The sequence below is a fragment of the Lynx canadensis genome, chromosome C1, assembly GCF_007474595.2.
Source record: "Lynx canadensis isolate LIC74 chromosome C1, mLynCan4.pri.v2, whole genome shotgun sequence".
NCBI classification, from domain to species: Eukaryota; Metazoa; Chordata; class Mammalia; order Carnivora; family Felidae; genus Lynx; species Lynx canadensis.
Window position 1 is genome coordinate 11,061,075 of NC_044310.1, and position 17,124 is coordinate 11,078,198.

At 45.7% G+C, this 17,124-nt stretch overlaps 1 protein-coding gene across 5 annotated transcripts in view; it reads left to right on the forward strand.

Moving 5' to 3' along the window:
* Window positions 1–17,124, forward strand: part of DNAJC16 (DnaJ heat shock protein family (Hsp40) member C16) — a 44,325-nt gene that overhangs the window by 11,250 nt on the left and 15,951 nt on the right. For all 5 annotated transcript variants that reach the window (XR_003971147.1, XR_003971148.1, XM_030327117.1 and 2 more), the window contains 3 exons: window positions 7,494–7,678; window positions 9,748–9,852; window positions 10,630–10,788. Coding sequence is in view for 3 of the 5 variants with exons in the window: in XM_030327117.1 (XP_030182977.1) it covers window positions 7,494–7,678; window positions 9,748–9,852; window positions 10,630–10,788 (449 nt within the window). In the remaining 2 variants the exon portion in view is untranslated. The remainder of the gene's footprint in view (window positions 1–7,493; window positions 7,679–9,747; window positions 9,853–10,629; window positions 10,789–17,124) is intronic.

The following is a 17,124-nucleotide window of genomic DNA, read 5'->3' on the forward strand; positions in this document are numbered from 1 at the left end:
GTTTATCGATAATTTACCATATGCCAAACACAATTGTAAAAATCAACTCGTGTTAAACGGCAGCCATTTGAAGCCGGTGCTGTTGTCATTCATCATTTTTCAGACACTTAGCTCATTTTTGGTAGCTTGTCAGGGTCTCACCGTTGGTGTTTGGCAAAGCTGGGATTGGAACCCAAGTAGGCTGGCCCTGTAATCCTTGCGTTGCGCCCCGTGCCGTCCTGTCTTCTAATGTCCTTAAATCTGTAGTGATTGAAGATCTTGGCATTCTTTCAGGTTGCCGTGCTGTATAATCGTGGTAAGTCAGGACTCAAGTGACAGGAATGGAAGAAGCGGAATTTAGATCCGTAGAAGTGACATTTACTGAGGGCTCAGTCCATTCCCCCGCTGTACCCCCCAAGTTCCCTGGAAGACAGGTTTGGCCTAATGTGTTAGATGAGTTTGGTTTGTAAACCATTTTTCCCCTTTGGAACGTTCACATTAGTCGCAGATTCCCAACAGGCCCCACTGGGTTACAGCTGGGTGAGCTGGGCACGACCATGAGATCTGTGGCCATTTCCCTGGCCGGGTGAGGCAGCACTACCCTCTAAGACAGGATGATGCCAAAAATTTTCTATTCTGAGTCAACAGGGAGATCAGCTGAGTGGTCTGGGGAAGCTGGGACCTTATGTCAGAATAACGTAAATGGCCCGACTCTTCACGTGTGAACCTGCCCCCGGGGAGAAATGCTGCGGCCCTTCAGGTGGAGGCTCTGGTCACGCAGTGCGACAGCAACTAGTGTGCCAAAGCAGCCGGCATTCGTGGACAGCCGCGCCAAGGGGGAGGACCAGAAGTAGTCAGCACTACCCCTGCCCTTAGGGAGCTCACTGTTTAGTTGAAGAGAAAATGTGTACCCTGAGAATTCACACTTGACATTTGCAAGTACAGAATTACATTCGCAAGTGCGGAATAGTACAGCATTGCAGGAGTAAGCCGAGGAGAGAAGGGATTCTCGTTCTCATTTCAGACTTTCTTCTTGATGAGCCAAGTACTATGTTAGACACGAATATAATAGCTTTTCTTGAGCCTTTTAGTTGTTTTCCACCATGCCAGGTGCTTTGTATGGATTATCTTTATCCCCAGAGCAACTCAGTTGAGGGAGAGACTATTATTAGCCCCATTTTCCAGATGAGGGCACTGAAGCCCAGGAAGGCTAAGGAACTGATCGAGATCACACTATCCACAAGTGGCAGTGTGGGGACACGGACCCGGGAGCTCAACCCCAGGGGCCACTTTTACCTGCCGTGCTGCACAGCTTCAGAAATACGTCAAACGTGGCCTTTGCACCCGCACACCCAAATGGGAGACACACGTGAATTGTCACGGCGCACTGAGTGCCCCCCGGGGAGGCACAGACAGAGCTACCAGAGCGCCAGGGAGGTTGAGGGTCTTGAAATCAAATACCATTTTAGGGCGACCCGATTGGAACCGTCGTGCAGAAATTCTTTCCCGTGACTTCTCAGGTTAAAAGAAGGAGTAAATGAATTCCTCTTTTAAGGAATTGCTAAGCGTGTAGCAGTTTCACGCTGTCTAGAAAAAGGATCTATCTAAATGCTGGCTTTTAAAAGTCTGCTTTAGCTGCAGGTCCTTGATTTTGCTCCATTTCACATTGTTTGCATCTTAGCAGTTATTTTATCGATGGGTTTGTGTTCAGTCGGAATTGCGGTGGCCTGTTCCTGCAGCTGGTTCTGTACGGTTCCTGAAGACGTATGCAAAACTTGAAGTAAAAGTGAATGTGTGTATGCTGCAGAGGAGAAGGAGAAAGAAGTCCCCTCAAAGATGCAAACTACGTGTCTGGGATCATACGATGAAAGGTACAAGTGCTACCTCGAAACACGTGTGGCACAGACACGTTTAGCGCACAAAGAAGACTTCTTACGACCGCAGAGAGGGAAGAAAATGTCAGTGTTTTTGATTAGCCAAGGTCTGCAAACTAGCCAGAAACATCAATGCATATCGAAATCAAATAATGTTTCTGAAAGAGGCCACATCTGCTTTGCCTTTCTTTTAAATTCGCTACTCATGTTTGTTTGGATTTCGGGCATATCCGTCTGTCATCTCGCCAGGCTATGCTGAATCAAGATGAGAAAACGTGGTTACTCTTGCTTGCTGCTGGCCTAGCTGAGCTTGCGTTATGGACCCTGAACTTTGAAGGGTAGAACATCCAAAAGCAGAGGCGACCATGGCGACCGTGTTGTTCACTGTGACTCAGACCCTAAGTCACCACCAGTTCGTTGGTCATTTCCCAGCCTGAGTCTCCGCGAGATCACAGCCCTGCCAGCTTTTCTTACTCTTCCTTCCCAGCTTGGGTGGGGAGGTGGGGGGTGAGATCTGAATTCTTTTTTGTTTTTATTTTATTTTATTTTATTTTATTTTATTTTTTTGCATTTATTCATTATTGAAAGAGAGAGAGAGACAGAGCATGAGAAGGGGAGGGGCAGAGAGAGAGGGAGACACAGAATCCGAAGCAGGCTCCAGGCTCTGAGCTGGCAGCACAGAGCCCGACGCGGGGCTCGAACTCACAAACCGTGAGATCGTGACCTGAGCCGAAGTCAGACACCCAACCGACTGAGCCACCCAGGCGCTCTAGATCTGAATTCTTATTCAATATCTTCTCAGGAGGAAAAATACCATGAATTGAAACACAAAATATTTATCATTCTTTATTCTTTTCTAGTCCTTATGCTAGTTAATCTATAGGAGAGAAGTAAAATACCTCCAGAATTTAGAAATGGGATTATGATGGTAAGAATTGAGGTCCTTTGTAGAAACAATCCAAGGAAATAGCCTTTATAAATGTGGAAACACTTGTTTTTTTTTAATGTTTATTTATTTAATTTGAAGGGGAGAGAAAGAGCATGAGCCGGGAAGGGTCAGAGAGAGAATCCCACGCAGGCTCTGCCCTGTCAGCACAGAGCCCAGCCCACCCAGGCCTCGATCTCATAAACCGTGAGACCATGACCTGAGCCGAAACCAAGAGGCAGATGCTTAACCAAACAGGCCACCCAGGGGCCCCTGAAACACTTACAGTTAATATGATTTATGTAAAGACTCAACGGTAATTTAAGTAAAAGAAATGAAACCTAATCACTTGTGTTCTATTTTAACTGGGAAAAAAGCCGTACTGATGGGAGTGCAGGAAAGGTGGGGGAAGGAGGGCATGAAGAGCAAGGGTTGACGCGTTTATCGCACTCTGCAGGAGGAGACCTTCTCCTCGAGGCACCACACGGGGACGCACCCGCACAGAGACGGTCTCGGGCTTCACCATGGTCGGGATGGAATAATACTTCATAATAGCAGTTGTAATTAATTAGGGACCCACTGTGTTCAAGGCTCTGGATTAGGTCATTTTTTGTTGTGTCATTTAGTCCTGACCGAACAACTTCCCTCCGTTTTACAAATGAGGAAACCGGGGCAGAGGGGTTAAATGACTTGCCTCAAGTTACACAGCTCGTGGGGAGCAGAGCAGGGCCTTGAATCTGGATCTGACTGATTTTGAATTCACTGGTTTCTGTTTTAAAAATCGAGTACCTAAAAAAAAAAATTAAAAAAAAAAAAAGGGGGCGCCTGGGTGGCTCAGTCGGTTAAGCGTCCGACTTCGGCTCAGGTCACGATCTCACGGTCTGTGAGTTCGAGCCCCGTGTCGGGCTCTGTGCCGACAGCTCAGAGCCTGGAGCCTGCTTCCGATTCTGTGTCTCCCTCTCTCTCTGGCCCTCCCCCGTTCATGCTCTGTCTCTCTCTGTCTCAAAAATAAATAAAAACGTTAAAAAAAAAAATTAAAAAAAAAAATCGAGTACCTACTAGGGCGCCTGGGTGGTTCAGTCGGTTGAGCATCCAACTTCAGCTCAGGTCATGATCTCACAGCTCGTGAGTTCGAGCCCCGCGATTCACTCTGTGCTGACAGCTCAGAGCCTGGAGCCCGCTTCGGATGCTGTGTCTCCCCCTCTCTCTGCCCCTCCCCTGATGGCACTCTGTCTCTTTCTCTCTCTCAAAAATAAGTAAAAGCATTTTTTAAACAATAAAATCGAGTACCTAGTAAGTGCCAGGAACTGGATGCAGCAGTAAACCAAATAAGCAAAAGTCCCTGTACTCATCGAGCTGTGTTCTAGTGACTGCACACAACTAAATGAAACCGAGTCCATCAAAGGGCAACGGCGTGGTGAGCAGGGCAGGTACTAGAGAAGGCCAGGGCGAGGTGACAGGCTGAAGCTGGCCAGACAGGACACGCCTTGCTGAGGAGGCAACGCACAAGGGGTGTGACCGCGAGCTTCAGGGATATCTGGGGCAAGAGTAGAAGGAACAGCAAGCTCCGAAGATCTTTCCGGTTTCCCTTTGCTCTCCAGGGCTGCCTGCATCCTTCATCCTGACTCCAGGCCCACCAGCCACCTTTCTGATTACTGATTCTGGTCCCCGGGTGTCCCGAAACCCTGTAGAGGACACCCGGAATGGCGCAGTTACCTGAGCGTACCGCCTGGGATTGTATAATAAATTGGCGTCTGGTCTATAGGAGATGGTTTAGGGTGAGCCCGACTCTAAGAAATTGATGCCTCCAGTATTTGGAACCTAGGTTAGAAGAGGTCGTTCTTCCAAGCCAGGCAGCAGCCAGGCCTGGGTTCAAGTCCTGGTTCCACTGCACGCTAACTGTAATGCCAGGTCCGTTGTCCTCAGCCTCTCCAGGCACTGCGGTCCTCATCCATGAAGGCAACTACACTGACCACTCAGGATACTTGTATGAAAAGTGAAAACGTCTATAAAGCTTTGGCCACGCTGCCTAACTTAGAAAGGGTTCAGGACATGGTCATTCCGCCCCTGGGCCTTTGCTGTGTGGCCGCTCGACCTCCCTAGGGGATGTCTCTTCCTGACTTCACAGAAAACCAAACCTCTCAATGTGTGTGCCTGCTATATTCTTGTTCTTCTCACAGAATCTTATATGCACTTCCACTTACTGACATTATTCCATCAGTATTTGTAATGCCTGTAGTGTGGCCCAATGTACGAGACTTGGCTCTAGACCATCCAGTTTGGATTCTTGCTCTACAGTGTTACCAGTTCTGCCAGCCAGGATCACGTAATCTCTCTGAAGCTCACTTTGTCTGTGAAATGAGGGGTGGACTATGTGATGTTTAAGGTTCCTCCTTTCCTGCCCTTGAGATACTCCAAGGGTCACCGTCAGGTCGCCTGCAAATAGATGTGTTCAGTCTGCTCAGCAATTGTAATGTGTGAAGCTTGTGAGCCCTGCTGTTTACCTAGTAATTCCGTTTTTGGAACTTAACTAGGAAATCACACAAGTGCACAAAGATATGTACACAAAGACATACAAGGATGCCCATCAGAATACTCTGGTAATAGTGAAAGCCAAAAGCAGTTTCAGTATTCAAATAGATTAATGGGGGCGCCTTGGTGGCTCAGTTTGTTAAGCATCCGACTCTTGATCTCAGCTCAGGTCTTAATCGAAGTGTCGTGAGTTCAAGCCCCACATCGGGCTCCATACTGGACATGGAACCTACTTAAAAATCTTAAAAACTTAGGGGTGCCTGGGTGGCTCAGTCAGTTGAGCGTCCGACTTTGGCTCAGGTCATGCTCTCACAGTTCATGAGCTCGAGCCCTGCGTCAAGCTCTGTGCTGACAGCTAGGAGCCTGAAGCCTGCTTTGGATTCTGTGTCTCTCTCTCTGTCCCTCCCCCTCTTGCACACGTGCGCGCGTGCGCTCGCTCTCTCTCTATACGTTAAATTTTTTTTAATTTTTTTTTAATTTAAAAAACAAAAATAAAACCGAAAAGATTGATGTCCCGGTTTCAGTGAGCTCCTGCTGTGTGCCATGCTCCGATCTGCTGCTTGGATACACCAGTGACCGAACCAAGATCCCCGCCTTACATCCTAGCAGGGGCAGATGTACAACAAACAATCGACAGAGAAAGGAAAGTGTGTGATACGTTGGAAGGTGGGAAGTGCTACGGGAAAAGGGAAAGTGAGCAGGTTGAGGGGGATTCCAAGAGGGGGGAGTATTGTTTCAAACATGGTAGCCAAGTGGGCCTCGTTGGGAAGGGCCTGCAGCTGGCGAAGGAGTCGGCTGCACAGAGGTCAGGGAGGTACACGCTCCAGGCAGAAGGGAGAGCCAGTGCCAAGGCCCTAAGGCAGGAACATGCCCGTGTGTTTAAGGAAGAGAAGGATGCTGGGCGCTGGAGCAAGGTGAGTGAGGAGGGGAGGAGGGGAAGGAGGCAGAAGGGAACCGGGGACCAAATCACAGAGGGTCTTGTCGGCCTTTGTGAAGACGGGCTTTTATTCTGAGTGAAACGGGAAGTGTTTGCAGGGTTTGGGCAGAGGAGTGCCCTGATCCATGTTTGTGTGTTCGAAGGGATGGTCCGGCCAGTACGTTGAGAGTAGACCGCAGGGAGACCGGGAGAAACAAGGCCATTAGGAGGGTATTGCAGCCACGGGGGAGGAGAGCTGATGTCTCAGAGAGGAGAGCCTAAAGAAGACGGAGAAAAACAGTCAGATCCCTGGTATATTTTGAAAACGAAACCAACAGGACTTGCTGACAGATTGGACGTGGGGTGTGAGAGGCAAGAGGTGGAAAATGACTCCCATCTTCCGTCCAAGTAACAGGAAGGGAGGGGCCCCGTCCGTGACCAGGGGAGGCCTGCGTGGGACAGGCCTGGGGGAGGAGATCAGGAGGTGGGTTTGGGAAGTGTTAAGCTTGAGAAGTCTGTTGGACATCCAAGAGAAGCCGCGTGTCTTTGCTGGCTATTAATACTTCACGTACCTCAGTGTTCGCAGAGCTCTCCAAATGTATCGGCTGATGGAGGAGCGAGGAAAATTATTCAACTATTAAGTGCAATGAGTGTCAGATGCTTCTATTTTATTTTATATATAGATGTTTGGGGAAGAAAAGGCACAGAGAGATACCAAAATAGTAGCAGTAGGTAACGGGATTGGGCTTCCGAGTGATTTTACCTAAATTTCTTTTTCCTTTTGAGAATGTGCACTTCCTAATATCTCTACAAAGTAATTAATAGGACAGGGAGATTTGCTCTCAAGAGCGAGAAGACCATGACTTCGATCGATAAATCGTAATTATTTTTTCCAACCGTTACCGAGTTGTTGAATCCCTGGATTGTTCACAGGTTTTTTTCTTTGTGCATAGGAACACGGGGAGCAGATGGCTTTCTTTTCTTCTCAAGTATTTTCTCATGTTCTACTCCCAAAATTCGGAATAACAGACTAAAAGAAAGACTTGTCGCTCTTAAATACTGCCAGATTATTCTGCAGAAAAACTGAACCGATTTAGAATGTCAGCAACGAAAACATTGATACACAACCTATTGGGAAAGATATCGTCCCCTGCTGGGTCAGGATGGATTTCGATTGCACACCAGAAAAGTACCAGCCTTTCTTCATCCACCACGGCGCGGGTGGGGGGGTATAAAAGGCTTCATGCAAGTCTTCCCTGCTTTCCAGGTGTAGGAATCGGTGTGGTCCACGCTGGGTACGAGAGACGCCTGGCCCATCACCTGGGAGCACACAGCACACCCTCCATCCTGGGAATCATAAATGGGAAGATCTCCTTCTTCCATAATGCAGTCGTCCGTGAGAACCTACGACAGTTTGTAGAAAGTCTTCTTCCAGGGAACTTGGTGGAGAAAGTAAGTACCCGGCGGAGAAGAAATTTACGAGGTCCCGGGACCCCTGGCTGTCCCGAACTCTTGTCCGCAGTCCTCTCAGGCCTGAGTGTCGTTTCGAACAGGGCAAGACATATCTTACTTAATTAATTAATCGTTCACCCGAAATCATTTCAATGAAGTCAGTAGGAGACTGAAAATCGAAACAAAGTAGAACAACCGAAGGAATCCCTGCCTGTTAGTGACCACCGTGCACATATACACAGAGGTGGGGATCTGAGCCTAAAACGACAGGGGCTCTCTTTTTGTGAGCAAAACTCAGATCACAACGTAGGATGAGGGATTTCTTTCTGACTGGTGAATTTGAAGGTACTTGTCTATGAAAGTATTCAAATTGAATTACATTTGGTTACATGAGACTGACAAGTGCTGCCTACTGCTCTAAGGGGGCACCTTACGTTTGGTATTAAGCAGTACTTAATCACATCTATGGAATACGCGAGATTCCACAAAATCAAATAGTATGTCTGGAACTTTCAGAACTTAGAGTAATGCAACGATATGAATAATTTCACAAACAAAGGGTTGAGCTAAAAAAGCCAGGCACAAACAGTTCATACTAGTTTACGATTTTTTATACTTAAGCATTCTTTCCCCCAGTATCTGAGGTTAGGGATCAAAGGAACTAGAACAGGATTTTTTTGTTTTAATTAATGCGTTAAGTTTATATATTTTTTAAATGTTTTATTTATTTTTAAGAGAGAGAGAGAGAGAATGAGCAGGGGAGGGGCCGTGAGAGAGGGGGACAGAGGATTCAAAGCAGGCTCTGCGCTGACCGGAGTGAGCCCGACGAAGGGCTCAAACTCACAAACCGTGAGATCATGACCTGAGCTGAAGTCGGACGCTCAACCGCCTGAGCCACCCAGGCACCCCAAGAACAGGATTCTTGTTTGCTTTAAGTGATTCAGTCCTTTAACTATATACCAGGGAGAGTGAACATACCAACATTTGCATCCTGTTTCCACATGCACGATTCATAGACTACCCCGCCAGCATCGTTATCCACAGAAGAAATATTCATTGGAGTTAGTGTGAAAGGAAATTGTCAAAGGGAATTTTGAACAATCACAGGTTGTTCAAATGGGTCCTCAAACGTTTATGAAATAACTATTCTATGCCAAGCACTGCAAGTGGATACTTTTCAAGGAGCTCCCAGTCTAGTGGGTGATTATTTCCGTCTGATATGCTAAGAGCCTGTCCTTGAGAGCTGGGAATGGCTTCCTGGACAGAGTTTGCCAAGGGAGGAGGAGAGGTGGTAGGGGATGAGTTCCAGGCCCCAGGAGGTCTGGGACAGGCAACAGCCTGCTCTGGATGAAGCAGTCACTAGTGAGCAGGAGAGGACCAGATGAGAGGCATTAACAGGAATCTCGAGGACTTCCGAGGGCCTGGCTACCCCTTTGAGGAACTTGGGCCTTGGCTGGAGCCACTGAAGGGGGCTGAGCAGAGAGTGAAGTGCCCAGACTGAGGTTTAATATAGATCATTCTGGAAGCAGAATGGAAAGATAAATCTTTTTTTAACTATGAAAAGTTTCTAGGTAGAATTTTAATGTATTCATGTTTCTTCTTCTCTCGGTAGGATTATTTAAGGCATAAACAGGGAAGCACGAAAGTAGCAAATCGGATGGTAATGAATGAAATCGTGTAACGTATAGACTGAGTGGGCCCACTTGTTTTTTTAAAAGCCATTTTGAAGGAGCAATCATTGCTTTATCTTCCGCAGGTTAATAGATTACGAAGCACAGTCTAAAATTCGAAAGTTCAATTTTTTTTTTATAGCATACTCAGCAATTGTTTCAGAAAACATACGATTTCAGTCTGTCAGAGTGGGGCACCTGAAAACACGAAATCAATAGCTCTGTTCTTTTAAAGCATTTTGTTTAGTCAAAGAAAGACAAAAGATTCATCGTCTGCATTTATTTTTTACAAAACAATCTTTTACACATACGTGATTTTGTCTCACGATCTCCTGACTGCCTTACAATGCGGCTGTTGAGAACCAAATACTGAAACTGACATCCTCTTTTCAACTTAAGGTTACAAATAAAAATTACGTCCGATTCCTCTCTGGCTGGCAGCAAGACAATAAACCTCACGTCCTTCTGTTTGACCAAATGCCCGTCGTACCACTGCTGTACAAGGTATTTTGCATGCCGGGGGAACATTTGCCCTTCTGTTGGTGCAGGGAACTTGCAATATGCTTGCCCTTCCCGCGAGTAAGAGCTGATCCAAAAAGAAGCGTTTATAAAGACCAGAAATGGGCGTTAACCACCATACACAGAGCACCTATGGGCGGCCTTACTGCGCTAGTGTGCCTTCCCCACACGTGCCAGTATTTAGTCCTCAGAAGAGCCCAGCGATACAGAGACCATCCGTGTTTTACAGACGAAGACATTGAAACTTAGGTTGTAGAACCGACCCCCGGGGTGACTGTGTGATTCCCTTGAAGCCTGTCTGGACCCGGACCCGCCCCCTGAGTGACAGACACCCTGTGGTCCTGCACTTGCGGCACACCTCTGGCTAGCGCTGGGACCTGAGATGCGAGAGGAGAGTGTCCCCCTTGACCTTGGGCCCAGTCACTGCCATCGTACAGGGTTGAGGTAATGCCTCAAACACGCCACACCTCCGACCCAGTGCAGATCTCAGTAAAATGAATATTTTCCTCTCTTTGTACACACACACACACACACACACACACACACACACACACACACACAGAAATCCCTGTGTTTAGCTTTGTTGGTACAGTTTGCATGCGTGGAACACCATAGAATTCCTCCGAGTGCACCAGGGTCTAGCAACCTGAGTGGGGCTATACAAGCTAACATTCGTCAGCCGCTGGTATGAACGAGTCACGCATGGTGCGTGTGGTTCCGTGCCCTCAACTTAATTTCTTCCTCTCTATTGCACCCTAACAGTTGACCGCTTTTGCATACAAGGATTACTTGTCATTTGGATACGTACACGTCGGCTTGAGAGGGGCAGAAGAGATAACAAGGCAATACAACGTCAACGTCTACACCCCCACCATCTTGGTCTTTAAAGAACACATCAACAAGCCTGCAGATGTCATCCAGGTACGTGAGAGTCATCCTGTTGTGAGATTGCCCTCATGTTTTATCTTGACCTTTGTAAACAACAAAATTGAACAAGGCAAGTGAGGAGGAGAAATTCGTTTTGAATTTCTTCAGAGGCACAAAATTTAAAAATGAGTTTGGTTGTCATCTGATTTGGTACTATCTTGCTCAAAAAAAAAAAAAAAAAAAACACCTCTTTCACCAGGAACTAGAATGATGGTAACTCCAGGGCCCAGGGAGGAAGATACAGGGGGTTAGTGTTTAGTGGGTACACTTTTGGTTTGGGAAGTGAAAAGGTTCTACAGATGGACAGTCTGGACATGGCTGCACAGGAGTGTGAATATACTTCATGTCACAGAATTATGCCCTTGGAAATGGGTAAAATGGTCACTTTTACATTATGTGTATTTTGCCACAAAAATAAAATAAGAACCAATAATCATCTTTTCCCTCTAAAGTGCTCCTGTCAGAAAATCAATAATGTTCTTCTAAGTTACAAAAATAAATTCAAAAGTCAAATGTAAAACAATAATAAAAAGGAATTAAAAAAACCATAAACTGGAGCGCCTGGGTGGCTCAGTCGGTTTGAGTGTCCAGCTTCGGCTCAGGTCATGATCTCATGGTTTGTGAGTTCAAGTCCCACGTCAGGCTCTGTGCTGACAGCTCAGAGCCTGGAGCCTGCTTTGGACTCTGTGCCTCCCTCCCTCTCTGCCCCTCCCCTCCTTGTGCTCAGTCTCTGTCTCTCAAAAATAAATAAACGTAAAAAAAAAATTTTTTTTAAAAACCTTAAACTAACTCAGAGACCATATACATGAATATTTATCTGATCTTAAGATAAAGAAGAGCTAAAAGTCTTATTGGAAAATCTTAACTTGATTATAAGTTTAAAATTTGCACATACTTTATAATTTTTAAGTTAAACGATAAGCTGAGGGAAATATTTACAACCAATCTAAAAAAGATTGATATCTTTAATTTCTCATGAGCTTCTTCTAGTCAAAGAGATCAACACAGAACTTCCCGAAAGTGACCCCTTAATGGATACAGAGCTTTCTTTTGGGATGATGGAAATGTGTGGGACTAGAGAGAGGTGATTGTGACACAACACTGTGCGTGTACGAAATGCCACTGGATTGTACATTTAAAAATAGCTAATTTTATTTTATGTGAATTTCACCTCAATAAAAACAAATTTTAGTAAAACTTTCCAAGAAGAATGGGCTAAGAATATGAACAAAATTCTGAGAAGAGATTCCAGTGACCGAGAATCACTTTTAAAAATTAAATCTCACTGGGGCACCTGGGTGGTTCAGTCGGTTGAGCATCCAACTTCGGCTCAGGTCATGATCTCATGGTCTGTGGGTTCGAGCCCCACGTCGGGCTCTCTGCTGACAGCTCAGAGCCTGTAGTCTGCTTCAGATTCTGTGTCTCTCTCTCTCTCTGACCCTCCCCCATTCACACTCTGTCTCTCTCTGTCTCAAAAATAAATAAACATTAAAAAAAGTTCTTTTTAATTAAATCTCACTAATCAAGAAAACCCAGTTTAACATATTCTTTTCCCATCACATTGTTAAAGATTTTCAAAGCGAAGATACTCAGTAGTGTTGAGGGTATAGAGAAACAGGACTCTGTTGTTTTGCTCGCTGGAGGAAGCTTCAGAATTTTCAGAAAAGCAATTGGGTGATAATATATACATTGTCTAGATTCATTCAGGAAAAGACTACCCCTGAGTACCCGGCATGAGCCAAACCCTGCCCTGTGTGCTGGGGACAGAGCCCTGGACAAAATCCCCTGAATTCCCTGTCCTAGGGTCTGTTCTGTGTTCTAGCGGGGACAGCAGACAATTGGCATAATGTACTCCATGGTGGCATGTCATACGGGAGAAGTGCTAAGGAGAAAAACGGCAGGAAAGGGGAATGTGGAATATCAGGAGAGCAGGGGCGATTTTTTTTTTAAGGCAGAGTGGCCAAGAAGGGCCTCATTAAGATGATGCTTGCGGTGCCTGGGTGGCCCCGTCACTTAGGCGACCGACTTCACCTCAGCTCATGATCTCACAGTCTGGGTTCAAGCCCCCCGTCGGGCTCTGTGCTGACAGCTCAGAGCCTGGAGCCAGCTTTGGATTCTGTGTCTCCCTCTCTCTCTCTCTCTGCCCCACCCCTACTTGAGCTGTCTCTCTGTCTCTCTCAAAAATAAACATTTTTAAAAAGTTTAGGGGCGCCTGGGTGGCGCAGTCGGTTAGGCGTCCAACTTCAGCCAGGTCACGATCTCGCGGTCCGCGAGTTCAAGCCCCGCGTCGGGCTCTGGGCTGATGGCTCAGAGCCTGGAGCCTGTTTCCGATTCTGTGTCTCCCTCTCTCTCTGCCCCCCCCCCCCCCGTTCATGCTCTGTCTCTCTCTGTCCCGAAAATAAATAAACGTTGAAAAAAAAAATTTTTAATTAAAAAAAAAAAAAATTAAAAAAAAAAAAAAGATGATGTTTGAGTAAAGACCTTTGGGAAGATGAGATTACCTGTTAGGAATCTTTCCTCGGGGACTAGGAATTCAGCCAAAACTTAATGCAGAGATGTTGAGTATCATTCGTAACAGTTTTCACTGGGGAGAAAATATAAATATGCAGCAGTAGGCTAATTATTGGTATATCCCAAACAGGGACTGCTCTACAGCCATGTAGCCAATTAAAATGGCAGTTCAAGAGCACTGAATGATGGGGATGATTTTCGTGACATAATGTCAAAAAGACCAAGCAGGATGCATAACTGAGGGGCCTCACCCTGCAGCCGGTGGGGACTCTGTGGTCATCTCAGACCAGAGTTCCATTCTGAGCAAGGCAAGACATATTAGTTAATAACTCAGACAAAATCATTTAAATGAAGTCTGTAGGATACTGAAAACTGAAACAGATAAAAGCACAGAGACTAAAAGATCAACACATGTCAACCGTATACACAGTTTCAACACTGATCTCAATTTTGTAACCACATGTATGCATGTGTGTATATGTGCGTGCATGCACGTAGGAGAACGCTGGAAATAAATACATCTCTTGATGGTAAAATCGCATGTCATTTGCATATTGGGGTTTTAAAAAATCCCTGCAATGAGCACGTATTCTTTTATTTCTTGAATGTTATTTTAAAAAAATCAAAAAAACCCCTTGACTCACCTTCTCCTAAAGGAAGCCGGAAGGAGAAGTTCTGTAAAATCCTGTGTTTCTTTCATGCAGTAAACGTTTCATCGCCTGCCTGCTGTGTAATGAATACAGAGGCGCCCTGACATCCAGAGTGAGTCTTTGTCCTCACGGCCCAGTTAGAGGAGAAGAGGCCTAAAGGCAGTTCCCATCCACCGGCCTAGGTGACTCACTCAGACGCGCATGTAGGGAAAGGGCACTTGAGATGGGAATGAGGTAGGACATCGCGTGTGACAGAAGCAGACGGGGGAAGTGGACAGTGAGGAGAGAAGAGCAGGTTTAGGAAGAAGGTGACGAATTCAGCCGTGGACGTACAGGGTGAGAGCTGCCCACAGGGAATCTAAGGGGAGATGTCCATCGGACAGTCGGGTGTAGGGGTGTGGGTCTTAGGGAGCTGGGGAGAGGGATTTGTAGGCCACGAGTGAGTGGTCAGAGGCGGAACTCTTCAGTGTGGAGCGATCTCCCAGTGATTATGTGAGGTAAGGAGAGAAGGGGGCCAAGGACAAAATTGTGGACAGCCGTCAGCAATTGAAAAGGGGGTGCCCGATGGCGACTGAGGAGCTGAGAGGGTCCGTACGAAAACATGCTGGCGGCGTAGAGAGAAAAGATCATCTTAATCCAAGGTCAATCTCTGACGACTTCCCGAATTGCTTTTCAGTAATAGCTACTACTCGTGAGAATGATTTATTTATCCCTTGTAGACAATTGTAACTCAAACACACTTAGAAAATTACTGGCACGGTGGATGCTTTAGCAGTATGTTCATTAAGGACATAAAATGATACAAAGTGACTCCCGACGTCAAGTCACTTAGTAGGTGACACCAGCAGGACCACTGGTCTCATGGAGCTCTCCCGAGCTTGTTTTCCTTTGCTGGATAGTATGTTTGGCCGCACGGTAACATCTTGGTTCATCCTTCTTTTGACGGGCATTTCGGGGCTTTAGGAGCAGTGTCGCCATGAACACCGTGTGCATCTCGGTCCATCTGGGTGCCTCTAGGACAGCAGTTGTCAGATCGAGGTTCACGGACGCTGGAGTGGGGGTGGGAAGTCTGTGAGCTCAGAATGATTTCCATAATCACACAGAGACATAACATAATTGGTCCTTTGTCTCTGTGTTGACACTTGCCCTGATGGTGCGAAAGCAGTGGTGGGTAAAACCCCCCGGGGCACAACCCAGACGGTAATCGAAAGCCTAGGCCCCAGACCACCAGTAAGCATGTGTTTTCACTCCTAAGCAATCACCATAGAAACTAACCAAAACCACCCTCATTTATCACTTAATACCCTTGATGAAGCAGTAACAAGTATAATTTTGTTAATAAATCTGTTGACCCTTGAGTACATGTCTCTTGGATATTTTTAATATTCTTTGTGACAACACACTGCTGCTACAGGCAGGGTATAAAGATTGTCTTGAGGGTGAGCATTTGTGTGATTACTTAACTCATGAGTTTTGAACTAGCCCTTTTTAATGGAACTTTTTTTTTTTTTGGAGAAGGTGCGAGGCAGGGGCAGAGAGAGGGGGGGACAGAGGATCCAAAGCAGGCTCTGGGCTGACAGCAGAGGGCCCGATGCGGGGCCTGAAATCAAGAACCATGAGATCATGACCTGAGCCGAAGTTGGACACTTAACTGACTAAGCCACTCAGGCGCCCCAACGGGATGTTATTTTGACTTGAAAGAATAAGTGACAGACACCTGTGGTTATTCAGACTTGGGTTTGGGGCAGACATTTCCTAAAAGCTGAATGTAGTGAGCCTAGCACTTGAACGGAAACACCTGATGGCATTTGTTGCCAATGACAAAATTCAGGTTTCCAAGAAAATTAGAATTTTGAAAAATTGATATCTGCCATTATGAACTTCTCAGAATTTTATGATAAAGTTGGTTCATCAATGTGGCGCACTTTTGTTTTATATGTATAATGAAATTTGTCAGCATTTGGAAGATCAGTGAACCAGTATTATCCAAATAACCAGTGCATGATATTGAAAAATCATGCGTGAGTAAAAGATCCATTCTAAGTGCAAGGTGTTCAGTGACTATGAATTTAACAAAGTATTAAAAACTCATTGAATCCAGGGGTGTCTGGCTGGCTCAGTTGGTAGAGCACGTGACTCTTGATCTCAGAGTCGCGAGTTCAAGCCCCACATTGGGCATGGAGATTACTTAAAAAAAAAAATTTTTTTTTAAAGTCCATTGAATCCAGATAGCAACTAACCTTTAACAAACTACTTTCTATCGAATTTTTACATAGTAGCAAAGAATATCCACAGTTATCTGGAAAAAAAAAAAAAAGAAGCTATTAAACTAAACCTCCCTTTTCCAACTGTGTATCTATATGAGGCTGGATTTTTCAGCCAAAACAACATATCACCACAGGTTGCACACAGAAACAGATATGACAGGGACACCTGGGTGGCTCAGTCATTGAGCGCCTGACTTCGGCTCAGGTCATGATCTCGCGGTCCGTGAGCTCGAGCCCCACGTCGGGCTCTGTGCTGACAGCTCAGAGCCCGGAGCCTGCTTCACATTCTGTGTCTCCCTCTCTCTCTGCCCCTTCCCTGCTCATGCTCTGTCTCCCTCTGTCTCAAAAATAAATATTTAAAAAAATAATTAAAAAATAAAAAAAGATAAAATTTGTCTAATTTATATCTAATAAATATTAATAGGTAAAAACCACATTAAACAAAAGTTCTTTGGGGTCCTCAGTAATCTTAAGAGTGTAAAGGTGGGGCACCTGGCTGGCTCAGTCAGTAGAGCATGTGACTTTTGATCTCAGGGTTATGGGTTCGAGCCCCATCTTGGATATAAAGATTACCTAAAAAATAAGATCTTTTTTTTTTTCGTTTTTTCAAATACTTATTAAGTTCTAGTTAGTTGACATATGGTATAATATTGGTTCAGGAGTAGAATGTAGTGATATGGAATACCCAGTGTTCATCATAAAAAATAAAATCTTTAAAAAAAAAAAAAGCGTAAAGGTGTTCTGAGACCACAAAGTTTTGAGACCCATTGCCTCTAGGGTGTATCTGGTTGCAACATTGCTGGGCCCTGGGCTGTGCACATCTCTAGCGTTTCTAGGTGGTGTGTTTCCCGAAGTGATGTTACCGGTTTCCATCTCCACCAGTCACGGGCGAAAGTTCCAGT